The sequence below is a fragment of the Argentina silus genome (assembly GCF_951799395.1).
Source record: "Argentina silus genome assembly, chromosome: 3".
Classification (NCBI taxonomy): domain Eukaryota; kingdom Metazoa; phylum Chordata; class Actinopteri; order Argentiniformes; family Argentinidae; genus Argentina; species Argentina silus.
Genome location: NC_139657.1, coordinates 7,873,236 through 7,893,516, shown reverse-complemented (window position 1 = coordinate 7,893,516; position 20,281 = coordinate 7,873,236). Strand labels below are relative to the sequence as shown.

The 20,281-nt window shown below is 43.4% G+C and overlaps 1 protein-coding gene across 1 annotated transcript; it reads left to right on the top strand.

Moving 5' to 3' along the window:
* Positions 1–8,502: 8,502 nt before the first annotated feature.
* LOC310801843 (leucine-rich repeat-containing protein 4C-like) lies at positions 8,503–10,552 on the top strand (the record flags this gene model as incomplete). Its single annotated transcript, XM_083666009.1, has 2 exons — positions 8,503–8,682; positions 8,834–10,552. 2 exons carry the CDS (start codon positions 8,503–8,505, stop codon positions 10,550–10,552), a joined length of 1,899 nt encoding a protein of 632 aa, XP_083522135.1.
* Between the last annotated feature and the right edge of the window lie 9,729 nt (positions 10,553–20,281).

The window sequence follows — 20,281 nt, the reverse complement described above, 5'->3', positions numbered from 1 at the left end:
ATGATGTAATATTCATGAGGAAATTAGACGTTTGAAACACAAGAGGGAGGCCGTATTCCTAATGCACCGGGATTTCATAAACACCACTTTGATTAGATTTTTTCCCCCAGCCTGATAAATGGATGCAGATTTTGTTTTCTTGTATCACTCATCCTGTTACTATGTACCCTGCAGAAATGCATTTGGCTTCCTCGCATGTCAGATATTTTTTATTAGAGGGGAGGGAAAAGAACAGGCTTGAGAGGGGCTCTGTAATGCCTTTCGGATCTGTTGGCCAAGGATGAGGAACAGAAGTGTGTCCGATCAAATGGAGCCATGTTGAAAAGACCCTGCAGTCCCTCGGCGGAGGTTGTGTTTATGACCCGTGATCAAGGAGACAAGATGGATATCTTCTGCGTAATCAAGCCTCTGTAGTGTCAGAGTGCATGACTAGGGAAAGAGGAGAGAGGTGTGAGGGGCCACGAGGGACATGTGTATGAGAGAGATTGAAGCGACTTTGTGCTCGATGAGAAGAGGTTTGACGCACATACAGTATACACTATAAATCATACTTACTTTAAGTATGATTTATAGTAAACTAATGATCCTGTACATCCCATGAGCTTAGTTATTATTGTTTTGGCTTACCTCAAATGATGGCGCAAATTCAAATTGTATGGCATTGTCTTACAACAGATTCCTGCTAAAGTAGCAAGCTTGGTGTGGCCCATGAGTGGCCTGTTGTCGGCAGAGGTAGTGGCCCTTTATCGGCAAAAGCTGTGGGCATGGATTTTGCTCATCGACTTTACGACGGCCCTACAGCGATAAACTGCAATAAACTGACCGTTGTCACACTGCCATCGGCTATTGGTCAAATATAGGGCCACCATCGGCAAGCCGACTCCCACAACCGCCCCCTGAGTTAGTCCACTGGTGGCACACTGCTGTGGCTGTTGGCAAGCCATCCTCTCGAAGATTCAAAATGACCTACATTCCTGCATGCTTATGCTTCCGGGTGTAGAGAGGCGTGCATCTCTATTTTGTATACCTTTTTTTTCACTCTATGAATAGTTATGCCACACTGTATTGGCTATTGCTATTATCTTGCAAAGATATCGTTTTTGGAACCCAAATCTGACCTTGCGGTCCGACCCTGTGCTGCTCTTCATCTGAAGTTGTCTAATAAGATCTTTACACTGTTGCAATAAGGAATAGAATTAGCAATAGTGATAACCTATAAGAACCATTTTAGCATTTATTTAAAGTAGACATTATATGGGGCCACCAAATTAAAGGTGCCACAACAACACTGGCTTATGTCACTTTTCCTAGGCGAGTTCCCTTGGCTGAAAGATTAGTTGAGGCGGTTGGCATAGCAAGGCACTGGAGCTGGACTCTGGCTGTTCCAGCCACCAGCATGTTAGTGCGTCTCAGCTCTTTAGAGGATTGCTTGTGTAATGCCATCTGTATTCAGGGGATGAGCGCCCACATTTGCGACCAGGCAGAGAGAGAGAGATAGCGAGTCTCCAGCAGCCATCGCTTGCCTCGTTTTTGCTCTGTCTCCCACCATCACCCCTTCTCTCCGTCTTGCTCACTTGTGAATGGAATATGACCGTTAGACTGAACAGTTATTATGGAGATTGTTTGTAAAATGGCTTTGAAACAAAAGTCATCATGCAAATTACCTTGTCATCGTCTTGATTTTAAAAACGCAGACAATTCCACTTGTAGTTGGCCCTACAATTGTCTCCTAGTGTCTCAGTATGTTTATGTTTGTCTGAGAGTGCCCGAACATATGCACAAACAATCCAAAATCCTGAGTGCTTTGAAACAACCCTCTATTTAAAATGATGTGAGGAAAATCAGTTGTTACCTATAATAGCACTTTCAGTTTTGGACTCAGCCCTGTTTTTAATTACTATACATGGTGAATTAGCTAATGAATAATGAATGGGATTCCTCACACTAAGTGCTCTGACTGCTAATGCACTGCACCTCTCTCTGCCTATCTCTACCTCTGTCTCTATCCCTCTCCCTCTCCCTCATCGTCTCTTGCTCTCTCAGTTGATTAAGTTTTCTTCTGCAAGACATCATCTAGTGTGGTGTGGAATAAGAGAGAGAGGGTGGGTGGGGGGGGGTGATGTGTCATGTTTGCATTGAGCTGTTCATGAATGAATGCTGGGCATCCTCTGAGGCACAATGTGGAGTCCAGTCCCAGATATGCAAGATATCAAAAAACATCTAATCTAATACATACACATACACACACACACATACACACACACACATACACACACACACACACACACACACACACACACACACACACACACACACACATACACACACACACACACATACACAGCTCTTGGTGAACCGAAAGTTTAGACTATTAGTACCAACTGTGGTAATCTCACCGGTCATCAACACATGTACATGCATAAAGGCTTCTCTCACCCTCTCTCTCTTTCTTTCTCTCTCTCTCTCTCTCTCTCTCTCTTTCTCACACACACACACAGACACAGACACACACACACACACACACACACACATACACACACACACACACACACACACACACACACATACACACACACACACACACACACACACACACACACACACACACACACACACTCCCATGCAGTGAAGAAAAACCTCAAAAGTCCCCAAAACCTCAGATGCCTTGCAACCCCCCCCCCCCCCCCCCCCCCCACTGTACCTCATGCGTGTCCAGCAGAATGATCAAAGCTGATTACTGTAATGTGAAGAAAGGGGTGAGAGAAGAACAATCGCGTCAATACTGCTGAGAGAGCGTCTGTTCCTCATTCTTTATTCATCCAGCCAAGATGTATTTGATGCCGGTTATTTTTAAATACCACTTTAATCCCCTGCCCCCTTCATAGTGGGGGAGGTAATTATAGTTGTTACAGTTATTATAGTTTCCTGAGGAGGCTCAGGTCCTTTGGCATGTGCAGGACTCTGCTGAACATGTTCTACCAGTCATTAGTGGCCAGCGCAGTGCTGTACGCGGTGGTATGCTGGGGGGGCAGCATCAAGGAAGGTGACACCAAGTGACTGAACAAGCTATTAGGAAAGCTGGTTCTGTCCTCAGTGTCACCCTGGACACTGTGGAGGAGGTGGCCAATAGGAGGATGAGGACCAAACTCCTGGCCATCATGGACAACCCCTCCCATCCCCCACATGACACTGTGGCAGAGCAGAGAAGCTCCTTTAGCAACAGATTATTACAACCACGTAGCACTAAGGAGCACGATAGGGGATCTTCTCTGCCTGCCGCAATAAGACTGTACAACTCCTCCTCCGGCTGGCTCAATCAGGGTGATCAGAGTCAGGATGGGGGATGTTAAATCTTACTGGACTGTTCTTACTGTATATAATGTTTCAGATGTCTATTTTATTTTTATTCTATTATTCTATTGTCACTTCATTTTGTTGTTGTTGTTTGTGATGTGAGCTGCTGTAATGCTTTAATTTCCCCTCGGCGATCAATAAAGTACCTATCTATCTATCTAGTTGTCTGATTGAGGTGAATTGAATCTCTGTGCTTAAAGTGATTGTAGTACTGGCTGGGCTTTGTTAGATGGATGCAGAGTATCTGGGTCTTGACTAGAGATAAGCTGAGCTACAGTACATAGCTGCTGGATACAGGGCCAGCTGTGGTGCTGACTTGTAATTTATGCAATTGGAACATTGTACAGTACATGATGTTCAATAAGGACTCTAATCACCTCATAATTACTTTTTGGTTTCTTTGGGAATAGCTGAAAAGTAACCAAAAGTAAGGACCAGTATGTACCATTTGGTACCATGCAGTTGAATTTGTTATATAAGTAAGTACCAGAAAGTACCTTTCATTGCCACATTCATGGGTGTGTGTGTGTGTCTGAAGCTGTGTAGGAATTGTCACTGTTGCACACCCAACAATACCCTATTAGTCTGTGCTTTTCAAACAGCAGAAAGAAAATATAACTGCCTACACCTCGTCAATAACAAAATATAGCTGACTAAACCTTGTCAATGTAAACAAACAAACCAGAATACAACAACCAATAGCATCTGTTATTATTCCACCATCCTATTCTGGTTCAGGCAGCCCAGAGAAAATGCTTATCTCTTTTCCTGTTCCTTTCCCTTCACACAAACGATGTGAATGCATAGCCACACAGCTGTGACAGAACAGAGAACACCCTAGTCCACTAATCCTCTCTAAAAATGTGCATGTTACAGGGAGTGGGGTCCTGCCAATATCCACACTGGAGCTGTATTAGCACTGTGCTGTTCTCATACACAGGACTGCAGTCTCCCTCAACACTCACTGTTGTTGAAGGTGACTAACAACATTTTGCTTTGGGAAAGTGGATGTATCATCCCCTCTGTCCGAGTCTAAATTCTTTAATGGCTGAATTACAGGAGGTATTTCATTACTGGCTAATAAAATGTAGTGATGTCATCTCATGCATTCTGTCTACTGGACACTGCAAACAAATTGCAAGTCATTAAGTGTGCAAGTTGTGAAGCAGCACAAACAATTTATGACAGAAAAACATTTAGAATCTAGTGTTGTACCACATGCCCCAAGGTATATTATTCATATACCATCCTCCTCAACAGTCGTTAAATAATTGATATAGCATGTCATGCTAACACACTATGCTCTCAGATTCACAAATGCTCCATACAGACATTATCACCCCACACTTGGGTTTCAAGTGTGGCCAGCCTATGAGCTAGGGACCTCTCCAGGAGCAGTCATGTCATTGGAGTAGTAGATGCGTAGCTGTGCCCTGTGACTAGAATACTAACCACAGCCGAGCATTCAGCCCACATAAACAGTCAGTCTGCCTGCCACCCATGATGCACTGTCTAATCCTCCCACAGAGACGCAGCCTTGGCAAAGCAAAACTGAACACAGAGATCGCTGCAGATTATTTAGCCCTGCAATTATAATAATGGAGGTAGCATAAGGTAATACGTGAACAGAAATTGAATTATCGCCGGGAGGGCGTCTGCATTTATCTCTATCAAGCTGTATTCAATCTGGCCACAATAAAGCACTCATGGAGTAGATAAGATGCAGTATGCACTGTGTGACTGAATGTATAGTGTTACCACTGTGCATTGTATAACAGAATGTAAGCAACTGAACATTTGTAGATGAAAATGTAAATTATCAGGTATGTAGTGGAGGTAAGATAAAGGATGAATCTGTACCACTTCAAATACAATTCAAACTATAAACGGCAGCACTCATAGCAGTACTTATAGTACATGAGACAATTCATGGCTCTCACTGGTTAATGAAGGTCTGACAGATTCAAGCTAAAGGGAAACTTCCAGTTTAGACAACATCTGCATTCCTACTATCTATAACCTGTAAAAAAAGCCTGGTGGATTTTGTCCTAATAACTATCTACGGTTTGAGCAAAATTACAGATGGCGATTTGATTGCTCTCATTTTTATCAGATTTTATGTAATCTACTCAGTAATAGCCAAGAGGAAATTAACATGGGCATCCAAAATATTGTGATCATTTCCATGATAATACGCTTATGCCATCTGGGATTGATCTTGCCTACTCAGGATGAGTGAATGGCCAGGGGACCAATTGTGTCAATATCCCCAACTGACATCTTAATACTCAGGCTGGAATTCATCAATTGCAGATTTAATTAGTTTTCCGCAGTGAAGTTTGATTCACACTGCAGCATGTCGAGTTTTAATTCATTTACCGCATCACATTTTGTTTCGTATTCCCATTGTGATTGGTCCTGAACCCATAGGAGGCCATCTTTAAATACAGTATATAAAAAGCCTCCTTCATTTCTTTATCTGTAAAACCCTGATGAAGGCTACAGGCCGTTTTAACTATAAAGAAGCATTTTCACCAAATGTCATTGTCCTCCAAGAGTTGCTGAATTTCCTCTACACTTCTGGATGGAAGGGTTTGACATATAAACTAGCAGTGCATGCTGTGGTATGACCCGGTCAGTACTGATGGTGATTCTGGCAGGGAGGTCAACTGGCACACGCACCCCTGAAAGTGCAGTGTGGAAATACAGTATGAGAGAGAAGGAGAGTGTGACTGTGACTGATTGAACCCCAGACTGAGAGAATGTTAGTGTTGATGTTGCAAGGTGTGAAATAGCTCAGGATGAGGAGCCCCAAGCCTTCTTGTTATAAATTAACACAATGCGTGGTCGCTAGTCACTTTAATAAAGCCTTTAATCTTACAGAGTTACAGTTAGTCAAGCTGGCTGAGTGAATTACTACAATGACAATTACAGCACCACAAAATGTATCACTAATGATTTAATCTGACTTCATCCTTTCCACAGCAACAAACCTAATCTATGACTGCGTATTCACAAATATAAGCTTGGGAGCAATGTCGTTGGGCCTTGTGCGATAAAAATGAAACATTTTCTAGATGAGACACCTCTCAGATGTTTTAGAATGCTTGTGCAGACTAAATTCACCATAAAGAGCATGTCACGCACTGCTGAAAGAAAACCAAAAGTAGCCTCATAGCACTGATTCAAAAATAATAATAAAAATACTCCATGGATAATTGGATAATTACTCTTGAATCTGAATAATCCATAATGCTGATTGTCTTCCTACTCATGTAGGTAACCCAATATGTTGAAACTGCATTGTTGGTTGCTGCTTTAGCTAGAGGGTCCCTTTTGACAAATACCCAGAATGTTAACCCTGGCCCCAGGCTCCAACTTTATCTTCTGTTCCAAAATTGGAAAACACAACTGCTCATGATGATGTGGTTACACTACCAGGAGACACAGCATACAAAACACTTAACCTAATTCCATAAAGCGTGTGCAAGCACATAAACCTTAATGATTCGTCATTTCAAAATTCAATGTGTCATTTTTTGGACTCCAAGGGCGAATTGAATGACTTGATAACAGAACCTCTTGCAGTGCTGTAAAAGTGTACATATTATTGTTTTTTTTATTTTATTTTTATTGTAAGCCTTGATTCTTCTTCTCTGGATAATCAATGAGTATCATGAATTAAAATGACCATTGAACAGCAGAACAGCAGGTTGTGCCTTTAAGCACTGATTCATTCTTCCATTGGTGCCCATATGTACAGTACGTTTTCAGAAAACCATGATGGAATTTAATATGAATAGTACATACACAGTGTTTTTAAAGAAGTGTTTTTTTTTTTTTAGATCAGCACATATTTGTAGATGTCTACAATATGTCAGTAGATTTCCATTGATAGGCTTGGTGTTGGTCTCAGACCAGCATAACAGACCAAGTCCTGTGCTGCACCAATGCTTCTCTAGCTTGCTTTGGATATCTTTTAACACAGCACATTCTAAGAAGAGCAGCAGGCCACCACAAACCTTTCACATCAGTGAAGAGATTGCTGTATTTTGTAACCAAATAGAAGAATAATCCGTCTCCCTGCTTTTGTCACTGGTCATGTTTTTCTCCAAAGCTTCCCTGCAATTAGTCATTGAAGGGGCGAAGTTTGCCATGCAGGGTGGTTGTAATTCCAGTCTGACAAACAAGCCCCTGCCAGGCGCTGGCCTGATTCCGTCTGACGCCCCGGTGGAAAACGTCTCTCTGCAGGCTTCTCACATCGCTCTGGAGTGGCATCTCGGCTGGTGCTAACCACTTTCACTTGGGCATATTTAGATTAATTTCCCACTGATTAAATCACCCATCCGGCCCCACTGGAAAACACATTTCCACATCGCTTCACAATTTTCACAGTTTAGAAAACACCTGTCAAAACAGTCATTTCATCGCCTCTGGGTCCGATTACTGATATGACTCGAGTTAGAAGGAGCTGAGGGGAGATAAAGAGAATACTTAAGGGCCCTGAAAACCTTGTACACTTTTACACTACTCCAAAGTGATTTTCCCTTTGATATAGCATTAATACAGCGTCTGTTAGCAAGTATCTTCTTGCTAGATTCATTCTATGAGATGCTGTAAATGGTGCTCTACCTTCTCTTTATTATCTATTTGACTATGTCTCACTCTACCACACTTTTGTTGCTATGTCATTTAAATGTTGGACCTTGTTTTCACTTTAGTTTATATCTTGTTATTTACTTAGTTTAATAGCTGGTTGAGGCAGAAAACAAATGCTTGTCTAGGAACACTGATTCTGTAATAAAAATGGCGTACATAACAGAAAGATTGTAGTTTGACCTATCACTATAACTGAAAGCTATGAGTTGCTTTTTGCGTTAGGGCCAAAAACAAGGCAGAGATAGTTTTTTTAGTTCTTTGGTCCCCGGTGCAGATACATGTCCTGGAGAGTCTTGGTATCTGGGACACATCAGGGTTAGGGAACTCTCTGAATGCTTTAATTTTCCACAGATGGGCAGTATTTAGGATGACTTTCTTTCCACCATCAACCCCAAATGACAAATCTACTCATTTTTTTCTCAGCTCATGTGGACATTTTTCTTCTCTACTGTTTTATTACAGAGAGGAGCGCCAGCCAGTGAACTATGAATGCTGCACAAGATGCTCTCCTCCCTCCCGCGCCAGACAATGAGAGGTCCTAGGCTAAAGGGGGCGCTATCCAACCCCCTGTGTGTGCTGCTTTTGGCCCTCCAGATCCTAGTGGTGGCTGGGCTGGTACGCGCCCAGACCTGCCCCTCAGTCTGCTCCTGCAGCAACCAGTTCAGCAAGGTAATGTGTATGTGTTACATCTGGACCATTTTAGCCTGTCCCTGGCTCATCCATTCTTATTACTAGAGCCTTCATTACTGTCTTGCTTGTTATACGGTCCTGTCCCTGCTTATCTTGACTTGTGTTTTTGACTGTGTTTTCATTTATAAAGGTGATCTGCACCCGCCGGAGCCTGCGTGATGTTCCTGATGGCATCTCCACCAACACACGCTACCTGAACCTCCAGGACAACCTCATCCAGGTCATCAAGGTAGACAGCTTCAAACACCTGCGGCACCTGGAGATCCTGCAGCTCAGCAAGAACCACATACGCAACATTGAAATTGGAGCCTTCAATGGGCTGGCCAGCCTCAACACCCTGGAGCTGTTTGACAACCGGCTCACCACCATCCCCAACGGAGCGTTTGAGTACCTTTCTAAGCTCAAGGAGCTGTGGCTGAGGAACAACCCCATTGAGAGCATCCCATCCTACGCCTTCAACAGGGTGCCCTCGCTACGGAGGCTGGACCTGGGTGAACTCAAGCGGCTTTCCTACATCTCCGACGGAGCCTTCCAGGACCTGAGCAATCTGCGCTACCTGAACCTGGGTATGTGCAACCTCAAGGAGATCCCAAACATCCTCCCTTTGGTGCGACTGGAGGAGCTGGAGATGTCTGGGAACCAGATCTCTGTGATACAGCCCAGCGCTTTCACAGGTCTGGCAAACCTCCAGAAGCTGTGGATGATGCACGCTCAGATCCAGACCATAGAGAGGAACTCCTTCGACGACCTGCAGTCACTGGTGGAGCTCAACCTGGCCCACAACAACCTCACCCTGCTGCCCCATGACCTCTTCACCCCTTTACACCGCATTGAGAGGGTCCACCTCCACCACAACCCTTGGAACTGCAACTGTGATATCCTGTGGCTCAGCTGGTGGCTGAAGGAGTCAGTGCCAGCTAACACCAGCTGCTGTGCCCGTTGCCATACCCCGGCCAGCTATAAGGGCCGCTACATTGGGGAATTGGAACACAGCTACTTCCAGTGTGACGTCCCAGTCATCGTGGAACCACCCGCGGACCTCAACGTCACGGAAGGCATGGGAGCGGAGCTCAAGTGTAGGACGAGCTCCTTGACGTCCGTCAGCTGGCTGACGCCAAACGGCTCGCTGGTGACACATGGGGCGTACAAGGTGCGTCTGGCCGTCCTCAATGATGGGACGTTAAACTTCACCACTGTCACCATGCAGGACACAGGGACCTACACCTGCATGGTGAGCAACACGGCGGGCAACATCTCTGCCTCTGCCACATTGAACGTCACCTCAGTGGAGAATAACGGGGTCACCTATTTCACCACAGTCACTGTGGAGACTATAGACTCGCCCGCTGACGACAGCCAGACTGTGGCCCTCCCACCTTACGGCTGGGTATTGTCTTCGACCACAAGAGGGCCGCCTATCTCAACAAGGACCACAGAGCGGACCTACACCATTCCCGTTCTGGACCTGGATGGGGAGGGGGGCCCCAACGGCCTGGATGAGGTGATGAAGACTACCAAGATCATTATCGGCTGCTTCGTGGCCATCACACTAATGGCCGCTGTCCTGCTGGTCATTTTCTACAAGATGAGGAAGCAGCATCACCAGCAGGACCCCGATGGTCCCGCCTCCTCTATGGAGGTCATCACTGTGGAGGAGGAGCTGGCAGGGGTCACCGCCATGGAGACCCACCTATCTCTGCCCCCATTGGAGCACTACAACCACTACAACACTTACAAGAGCGCTTATCATCATCCCCCTATGCTCAGTTCTCTACACAGCTCGATCACACAGGAACCTTTACTGATTCAATCCAGCTCAAAAGACAATGTGCAAGAGACCCAAATCTGATGCAGAGGCTAGGCTGGACGAAATGGACAGATGAGAGGGAATAAATTGATATTTACTTGATAGATGATGTGAGTGATTGAAATGTATCAACATCTTTGATAATGGGGTCACGTGTGTGCTATTTCAACAAGTGTCTTTACAAAAGCAAAGATTATTTATTAAAAGTATGTCTAGTGGCTAAATCAAGAAAAAAATGTAATAGCTTTTTTTTTTAGCTCCTCTTCTCATTTCTCTTTATGTGCTGTATTTGGGGAAATTATGGTTTACAGCAAACACATGTCCTCTAATAATTAGATTTAAACCATGTCCAAATCACTATGAAAACATTGTGCTAGTTAAATGTAATAAGACAGATTACAGTTAACAATTCAATTTCAGCTAGAGAATGTTTTCTTTTGTTAGAGAGAGATTATTTATAGGGTCATTTGCACACTCCCCAGTGTTACAATATTCCTTTCAACGTACTCATGGTACTCCCATATTAGCACAGGTACACAAAATGGAACAGATGAAGTGGGAGGATTCTCATATAATATCATATTCCTCCTGTCACTCAAACTATGAAATACAGATGTTGTCATGACTTGGCTGCTAATGAAATGAGCAATGAGGCCTGCATGCCTGAGGAACCAGGCAGCCAAATGACTGAACTTGCATTTCCCTGGTGGCTCCTAAACAACAACTTTACATCCTTCACTTTAATTAAGATGAAGGTCTCTCTCTCCCTCCTCCCTCTTCTCTCCCTCGTATCTCTCTCCTCTCCTCTCCTCTCCTCTCCTCTCCTCTCCTCTCACTCTCTCCCTCCCTCTTCTCTCCCTCGTATCTCTCTCTCCCTCCTCCCTCTTCTCTCCCTCGTATCTCTCTCTCCTCTCCTCTCCTCTCACTCTCTCCCTCCCTCTTCTCTCTCTCCCTCTCTTCTCTCCTCTCACTCACCCTCTCCCTTTCTTCCCCCATCCCCCCTCTCTCTTTTTCTCACCCTCCTCTCATTCCTGTCTGTTTCTTTCTCGCTCAGGCACGTTCTACTTTGTGCTCGTATCTCATTCATCTCGCTTTATCTGCCGGCGCGTGAGGAGCTGCAGAATATGTCTGCCAGAGAAAATGACAGGAAGCATAAGGCACCATTCCACTCTGCGGCCCTCCCGTTTGAGTCTGTTAATGATCTCTGTCCACGCAGTATCACGTTACTTCGGCATCACCCCGGGGTCACACACACCCGGGTGCTAATAGCCCGTCTGTTAGAGCAAATAAAGAAGCAAATGAGCTCCCCTCTGATACGGTGTGACCCTTGCAGCTGACAATGGGATAACGGAAAGACTGTAGCAGTTAGCCACCATAAATAGGTTCTGCAGTAAATAGGTGGGAATGTGTAATAGCTTATTAGCCCAAATCAGCAGTCCATCTGTAGTCTTGTAGAGGAGAGCGGTTAACCAAACAGTGTGAGACGTCCCTTTATCCCTTTACAGAACAACTAATGAGGGGAGCACACTTTGATATCAGCGTGGCCCCTGTTCAGTTCCCATCATCTTTGATATCAGCGTGGCCCCTGTTCAGTTCCCATCATCTTTGATATCAGCGTGGCCCCTGTTCAGTTCCCATCATCTTTGATATCAGCGTGGCCCCTGTTCAGTTCCCATCATCTTTGATATCAGCACGGCCCCTGTTCAGTTCTCAGCATCTTTGTCGGTGAAAACACACATATATGTCTTTGATGTTGAATCGTTTATCATTCATCTATCACATTGTTATCTTTCCTCAAGTCTGTTTACTCTTTGCTTTTCATCTGGTCGAGGGAGAAGGGGGAAGGAGTGTGTGTGTGTGTGTGTGTGTGTGTGTGTGTGTGTGTGTGTGTGTGTGTGTGTGTGTGTGTGTGTGTGTGTGTATGTGTGTGTGTGGAGGAGGGGATTCCAGGATGAAGGCCATGAGGATCTGGAGATGCTGAGGATATGAAGGAAAAGGAGCAAAGAAAATAAAAAAATGATAAGGAATTTGGGGCCAGAAATAGCTGACACGCAGTCACCATGGAAACACTGACCTTGTATGATGCATAGGGAGCAGATACTGTATGCCTTTGGCTGTTATTCCTGCACTACAACTGCTGTTTACCTACCAATGAAAAAAAAGTCTTAGTTGGAAGTCAAACTGACTGTGAATTACATGTGTGTGTGGAGTTCAGTTTTGGCTAGATTCAGAACATCAACTACGTTCTCTGAGCGAATGTATTAGTGATTGGACCAGCCAACAAGCTTACAGTGGTCTCTGTCAGATCAAAACGAATTGCCAGGTGTAACTCTGACATAAAGGTCATTCTGGTATCCCAGTGATGTCTGTGGCTTCTCACGACAGTTCATTACATATCACAAGAACAGACTGTAATCTCACCTGTAGCTTATATCAGGTTCAGTGTACATAGAGGTGATATACTACTGAAGGTAAACCATTCTTTCCCCTTTCAGTGATTCCTTTCAATGCTTTCAATTCTTTTTCAATGCTTTTGGTGGCTGAATGCTTCAACTGCGCCAGTATAGGCTACAGTTGAGAAGGCTGTAGGAGTTATCTCTCCAATGGATCTTTTTATGTCAATGTGGAGCTGAAGTAGGTTTGTCAATCCTCCCGGTGTGATCTGGAGGCTGCCGGCATTGGTGTTAACCTCCCAGCTAGCAGTGAACTATTGCTTGAGATTTTTGTTAATGTCTGAATGAAATTAATGATAGAAATGTGAATAATGTTAAAGGAATTTTATAATCTCCCGGAATTTGCTTGGTTCAAATTGTCAATCCTCAACTGAAGTGATCAAATAATTCCTCTATGTCATTCTGCCAACTGTCTATGTATGAGAGGGTAAATGTTCTTTCTCTCATTTTTGGAGAGAGTGCTCCTCAAATGGTAAATTTCTACGAGACGTATTTTCAAAAATAACATGCAAAAAAACTTTTCAGATCATAATTTTACATGTGCTTACAGGTTAAAATGTAAAGAGAGACTAAGAGACTGTACTCTTATGAGTGAAATTGATTTATTCTGTTAACATCATTCCCTTACCTCTCAAGGAAGATGATTTATTGGTAAAAGAGATTGTAGTTCATACATGAATACAAATAAAACATTGCTGTTTTTCCAGTATCTTGTGCTATACCAAAACATCCATGATATCCATTTTCATAGGCCTATTGGTTTTCTATTACTCTCAACCTCTCAAACACACACACACACAGACACACACACACACACAAACAAACACAAAAACACTTATTTTTTATTTGGCGCACTTTGACTATGGGAGATTTATTGTGTGCTGCGTTGATGCAGAATTTAATTAGAGAAAAATGAATTGGAATGAATAATCTTCACACCAAAGGAATTTGGCTTGTTGTATGAGGTCACAGGAAGGATGCAGATCTTATTAATAGAAGGAGGAAGTGCTCTTTTGGCAGTGATGCCAAATATAGACGAAAGATGAACATCTTTCTCTCCTTCTATTGGCTGATTATTCTCAAGCTGAGGGGCAAACTCCCCTTGTAACTCGATGCCTATTATGTAACACAGCACACCTTTGAATACACCATTGCACCATGGGGGTTATACTGCTGAATGTATGCAAAAACACTGACGCTGATAGAAACACATCTAAACACTTTATTTCCCCAAACTACTGTATTTGTAATATTTGATACTATGTATTATAAAATGGCCAGTGCTACTCTCAATAGACTGTAAAATAACGGACACGTCACACGATTAATTTCAATAGTAGTAGTTTATGTCGCTAATACACCAATGAAATGCGTACTTTATCATCACCATTTTGGTCTGACCGCGTGCTAAGTATTCAACGGAAGAAGAGCGCATGAACCAAAGGCAACCCCTAGCTGCCCCGGGTAGGTCTCTGCCGATCGAGCATACACACTGGGTTACCAAGACGAAGAGAAGCAGAGAAGCACACAAGAACGTGCCTCAGCCCTCAGCCATCGTAATTTCAATCGTATTTATTTTGTTCTGACGTTTAATCATTGCCTCATTGGATACCCGTAGTGTCATTTATTCAGATTCTGTGCAAATCCTTTTTGTATTATTATTTCTGAGAAACTCCTAGCTGTTGAAATATACCACTATACCACACTATAATATTTTCCATCACTAGCTACGATTGACAAGATTGTTGATCTCAACTCATGATGTCTGCTCATGACAGCGTCCCTCGTTCTATCAAGCCTGGTTATAAATAAGATACAGTATTTACATATATTATTCTTCTGTTCTGAAGCTGTGATGTTTAAAGGTTAATAAATAACACAAGTTTCCAAGTAAAGTAATAACCTACTTTTGCTACTGAAGCCGAGTTATAAACCGAGTCCTGTAGCCTAATGATTTGATACAGTATTTATTTGTAAATGGTGGTCTGTGGCACTAACAACGCATAGGTTGTGGGTTTGATTCCTGCTGGGACCATATATACTGAAATGTATGCACTCACTGCAATGTAAGTCACTTTGGATAAAAGCGTCAGCTAAATGGCATATATATTGATAAAACAACAATAGGCCTACAGCGCGCATCCACTGTCAATTGGTCAAGTCGCATATGCTAAATAGTATGGAAGCTTTACCTATCCCCATATCTTCAGATAGCCTAGAGCGATAAGTGTTTGATCTATTCGACACATTGATCACGAGGGAATGGTAAAAGTTAGTCAACATTGTAGAAAGTTGCATAAATATTGTATAAAGCCTTATACCCTACCTTCAGATGTGTACAGGTCATAATCCATTATTATTATTATTATTATTATTATTATTATTATTATTATTATTATTATGCAAAGTAATCCACAGTTTAATGGTACAAATATCCTTGATTTTGCCAATGGTGTCAAGCAAGGCCTACTTCCATCAGTCATCGATTAAGAAGATTATTACATAAATCAGTCGATGTCATAAAAACTCCTCTCAGTTCTAAACATGGTTAGGAATCTTATAATAGCCTATCACTATTCTGAAGCTGTTCATGTCATTGGAAATATTGAATGTTCTATTATAGTTGGACAAGTCGGTTCATCATCACAAAGTTGTAATTTTAGAACATCATGACATTACAATCATTCCTTCATCATTGCAGAATTTCTATTAGGCTACCATCTTGCATGATCTTTCAGTAAGTTAGAAGCATTGTTGAGAACATACAAAATATTTAGGCTACATGTAGTGGCTCACATTCTCTCTATGTGCCCTGGCTGGCGAAGGCGCTACCATATGACATCAGCACTTAGAAGGAAGAAGAAGATGAGAAATGCTTCTATTGTCTGATCTGGGCTATAAAAAAATCTGATGGCCAAGGCATGCTGGAATCAACCTCATTGTCCAGGAACAATACCAACTCCATTCTTAACATGGGGAATTGTCATTTTAGGCAGAACTACAAGTGAGAAATACAACGGTACCACGAGTGGCCAATAGGTTTTGCGGCATGCCTGCTAAACGGCCGATTGATCCCCTGGCTACTCTATGTCATGGTCGGATAGGAAGTTATTATCGATCCATTGCCAATATACATAGTTTGCTACATGTGCTACATTAACCTGTAAATGGCAGCACATTATTATTCATTTATTTACTTATATTCAAAGGAGAATGGACATCCACCCTCCTTCAAAAATATGTTCTCTTTATTTTGAACAGGGGGAAATGATAGACAAGGGGTAACAATCAGACAGGGAAGATGGAGTACACAGGGTCAGGAGGAGGATGCCCAAGGGCAACATGTGGTGGGAGCTTGCACTCCCGTACCACACACACACCCCCACAGCGCAGCACACACCCCCACAGCCCCCGCAATGCAGGTGCTAAGGAGCTCTAGGGGCCTGTCTGCCTCCTGTCACCGTACACCAATTTTCCTCTCCTTAACACGTGCAGATTGTGTGCCAACAGTTTAATTAATATGTTTGACATTAATAACCCATAAGATGCACTATGGCAACATTCAAACGTTAGCTCTTGTTGTATCTGCTTTCAGCAATGAACAAGAGAATCTTGGGTAACGTAGACAGGTACTTTATTGAACAATTGGAGCCGTACATGTTCATGTCAGTTCATCTCGGAATGCCTTGAGGTGTGGGCTGCGCATCTATAATATTGTAGACGTGGCTTTTGGGTTTGTAACTTTTTCAAGTGCATCTACTATGTATGCCATACTCATAACATAATAACAAGCAACAATACCAAGCAGATATTAAAGAGTGGTAGACACTCCAACAGATGCCCACAGACATACAAAATACACTTTATTTTTTAAACAAACAGCAATGCAACAATGTTTAATCAACCCATAACATAGTCTTTGAGATGACTGGAGTTTTGGCCACTCTACCAGTTTGAGTCACAACAGGGCCGGACACAGCTGTATCGGGTCTAGTCTCCCAAGAAAATGGAGGCAACTCGTCCTCCACCAAACCCTCCATCTCAGGGCACGATGACAATGCCACAGGGGAGGTGGGAACCTCCAGTGAGGAAGGCACTGACGCTGGCGATGGAGGAGTAGGCACTAGGGATTGAGGAGACGGTGATAAGGTGTATGGTCTAAGCCGGTCATAGTGTACAATCAGGTGCTTGTCATAAGAGTGTGAGTGTCTGGCTAGCGTAAGCCACAACGTTCTCAAGTCTATCCCAACACTGCAACTACTGCCTGTAGCCAATGTATATTTTGAAGGGTAGGTTGAAGTCCGGTAGTGTAATCACAACCCGAAAAGAAAGAAGCTTGGCATCCAGCTGTCCAGTTGAATGGTACCTTTTTTCCCAACAGGTAGTTCAGGGGAGCTGTATGCTGAGAGGAAGTTTCTCACAAAACGGCGGTAGCATGAGTACAAGCCGACAAAGGCTCGCACCTCGGCCACTGTCTGAGGGGTTGGCCATGTTTTGACCTTGTCAGAGTTCCGTGGATCAGGCTGTAGGCCGTACTGTGAGACAACATGGCCCAGGAAAACAACATGGTTGCGAGCCAGATGGCAGATTCTTAGGATTGAGTTTTAGTCCTGCTGACTGTATTCTGGAGAAAACATCCAGACTGGGCAGACCGCTGCGCTCTGGGGAGCGGCCTCTCTGTGCACCGTTTGAGCGATGTGACTGGCACACCAGCTCCCCACAGGTACAGTTATAAAGTCCACCATTAGGGGCCCGGGGACTGCGACACTCACTCTTCTCAGCTCTCCAGGTATTGCCTTTCAACCTCTGATTCTCCTCCGCCATATGTCTCATCTCCATACGCATTTCATTAATAATATACTGTATGCCATTTAGCTGATGCTTTTATCCAAAGCAAATTACATTGCAGTGAGTGCATACATTTCTCAGTATGTATGGTCCCAGCAGGAATCAAACCCACAACCTTAGTGTTGTTAACACCATGCTCTACCAACTGAGCCACAGAGGACCACATCATTTGCTCAGCAAGTCTATCTACAGCTTTAAACAGGCCATCCCTGTACATGTTAGACACTGCATGAACAGCTACCACTCCTCCGCTCACAGGCCTCGGGAAACCTACCTGAGGAGGCCGTCAACTTGAAGGGCCTCCCAAGCATTCTCTCAATGACCTACAATTATCAGAGCCTCCTCCAAATCAGTAGCTCCCTGTTCATGGCACTTAACTTGCAGGTCTGGGTCCAGTCCGGCAAGGAATCTGCTAAATTTTTACTCACTTTGTGCTCTGTATCCATAATGTGGAAACGCCTCCAGAACCAGTTTCATAATCTCAGCCGCATAAATCTCCAAACTTTCATGGGCGGGCTGAGAGGTTTGCCCTGAAGCACTCCATGAGTTGTTTTTGTCCAAAAGCCTCCTTGAGTCTCTCTTTCACTGCTGCAAAGTCAGACAGCACAGCTTCAGCGAGACTGTCCCATAGCAAGAATGCAGCAAGTAGCAAGTTTTCATAGCAACACAGGACAGTGCGAAATAGCGATTAGGCCGGAGGCGAAATAGTGGAGATTAGGTGCGAGACTATGTGCACACATGGGGTGACATGACGCTACAAACGACATGACGCTACTCCTAACATTTCCTGAATGGTATACAACCATACTTTAGTTCCACTGCATACTTTGGTTTTGGTAGAAAGTGGTAGAATGCTAGCTGGCTAAAGTTTACCACATGTTGTGGCATGTCAATTATAAATAATAAATGCAACCCAAAATTATTGGTAACGGACACATCTCGTCTTGGGCCTGTTATAACTAAGCCTTTTTGAACATACTAATGTGCACAACCAAAATGCTAGTGGACGCCCACAAGCAATCTACCCCATGCCAACGAGTCTCAAGACAAAATCGTTGTATGTGTGTACGCTGTTTAAGTCCGCACAATGAGCTGTCCCCGCGCCTTGCGCTCTTTCTCAGCTTGGAAAGAAAGTTTAGGTGGTGCATAAAACCAGTCTATTAAAGGGTCTGGCAAGTCAATTGCCTGACTGCCTTGTAATTATGTTATTTGGGGACTTGTATGCATATAATAAGGACCAAAAAGGTATGAGAAATGTGTTACATTGCAATTTCGAGATATATCAATCTAAGCATATATAGATATATCAATCTATGCATATAATAAGGACCAAAAAGGTATGAGAAATGTGTTACATTGCAATTTCGAGATATATCAATCTAAACATTTCCCCATTTTCCTTCACATACAATCACTGGGCGGGATGAACGCAGGGAGAAACCTTTTGTCATGTTTCTCCGCTCATTGCATTCACCAATCAGAAGGTTGTACATTATCCTCCGCCCAGAGGTCCCTCTTTATCTGCCTCTTAACGTCTGAAACCCACACTCTTTTCAACCCATTTATCTAATCTAATCTATATCTATCCATTTATCTATTCTAATCTATCTCTATCTCTATATCTATCTCTTTCCCTCTCTCCTCTCGCCTCATTTCACCTGCTCTTCCCTCCCTTCAGCTAGCTAGTTAGCATCCCATCACCCCGTGTTTGTGTCGTCCCTGGATGCTCACAGACCCAGGAGAGCTTCAAAAATTACCAGCAGAAAGCTCTTGGTTTGCTTAGCTAAATAGTAATTAAAGGACAGAACTATAAGCGCATCCAATAGACGAATGTCATGTATGATAACACAGCAAGTTAGCTACATTAGAAACATTTTAGAATCAAACGTCATACTACTGCACCAGCTAACATTATTTAGCTAATCATAGCATTACAACCCCCTCTGCTAGGATATGGTGGATCTGGTAAACTGGCTAAACTCACCATTCGGTAACAATTTGCACAGAACGCAACTTCTTCGAAATCAGAGTCAGAAGGATCATGCATATATGGCTGAATGAGACTGATTCTCCCTGCTAGTGCAATCTGTAGCTATCTCTGTGAGTTTGTTTGTTTGTGTGATGTAAATGGCTTTGAAAGGGAGCTGTCAATCAAACGTGCAAAGTCCACGCCCATACAGCCCTCAGAACTGCCTGACCAGAAAGTTGAGCCTAACAAGAAGCTGTGTTTTATCATACTTTTTTTGGTTTCAAATGTTGGTGGATGTTTAAAATCATACTCAACTTTGACACAAAACACAATTGGAACCATTTAATATGTACTTTCCAGACCCTTTAATGCCAAATATATCCACCCTGACTGGTAAACTATAATAAAAATGATACTTTGTGATTGAGTGGCTGACGCCCTAGATTTTTTGGAGGGAGAGAAGCCTGAATTTCTACCTTGCAGGGGAGCCCACTGAAACGG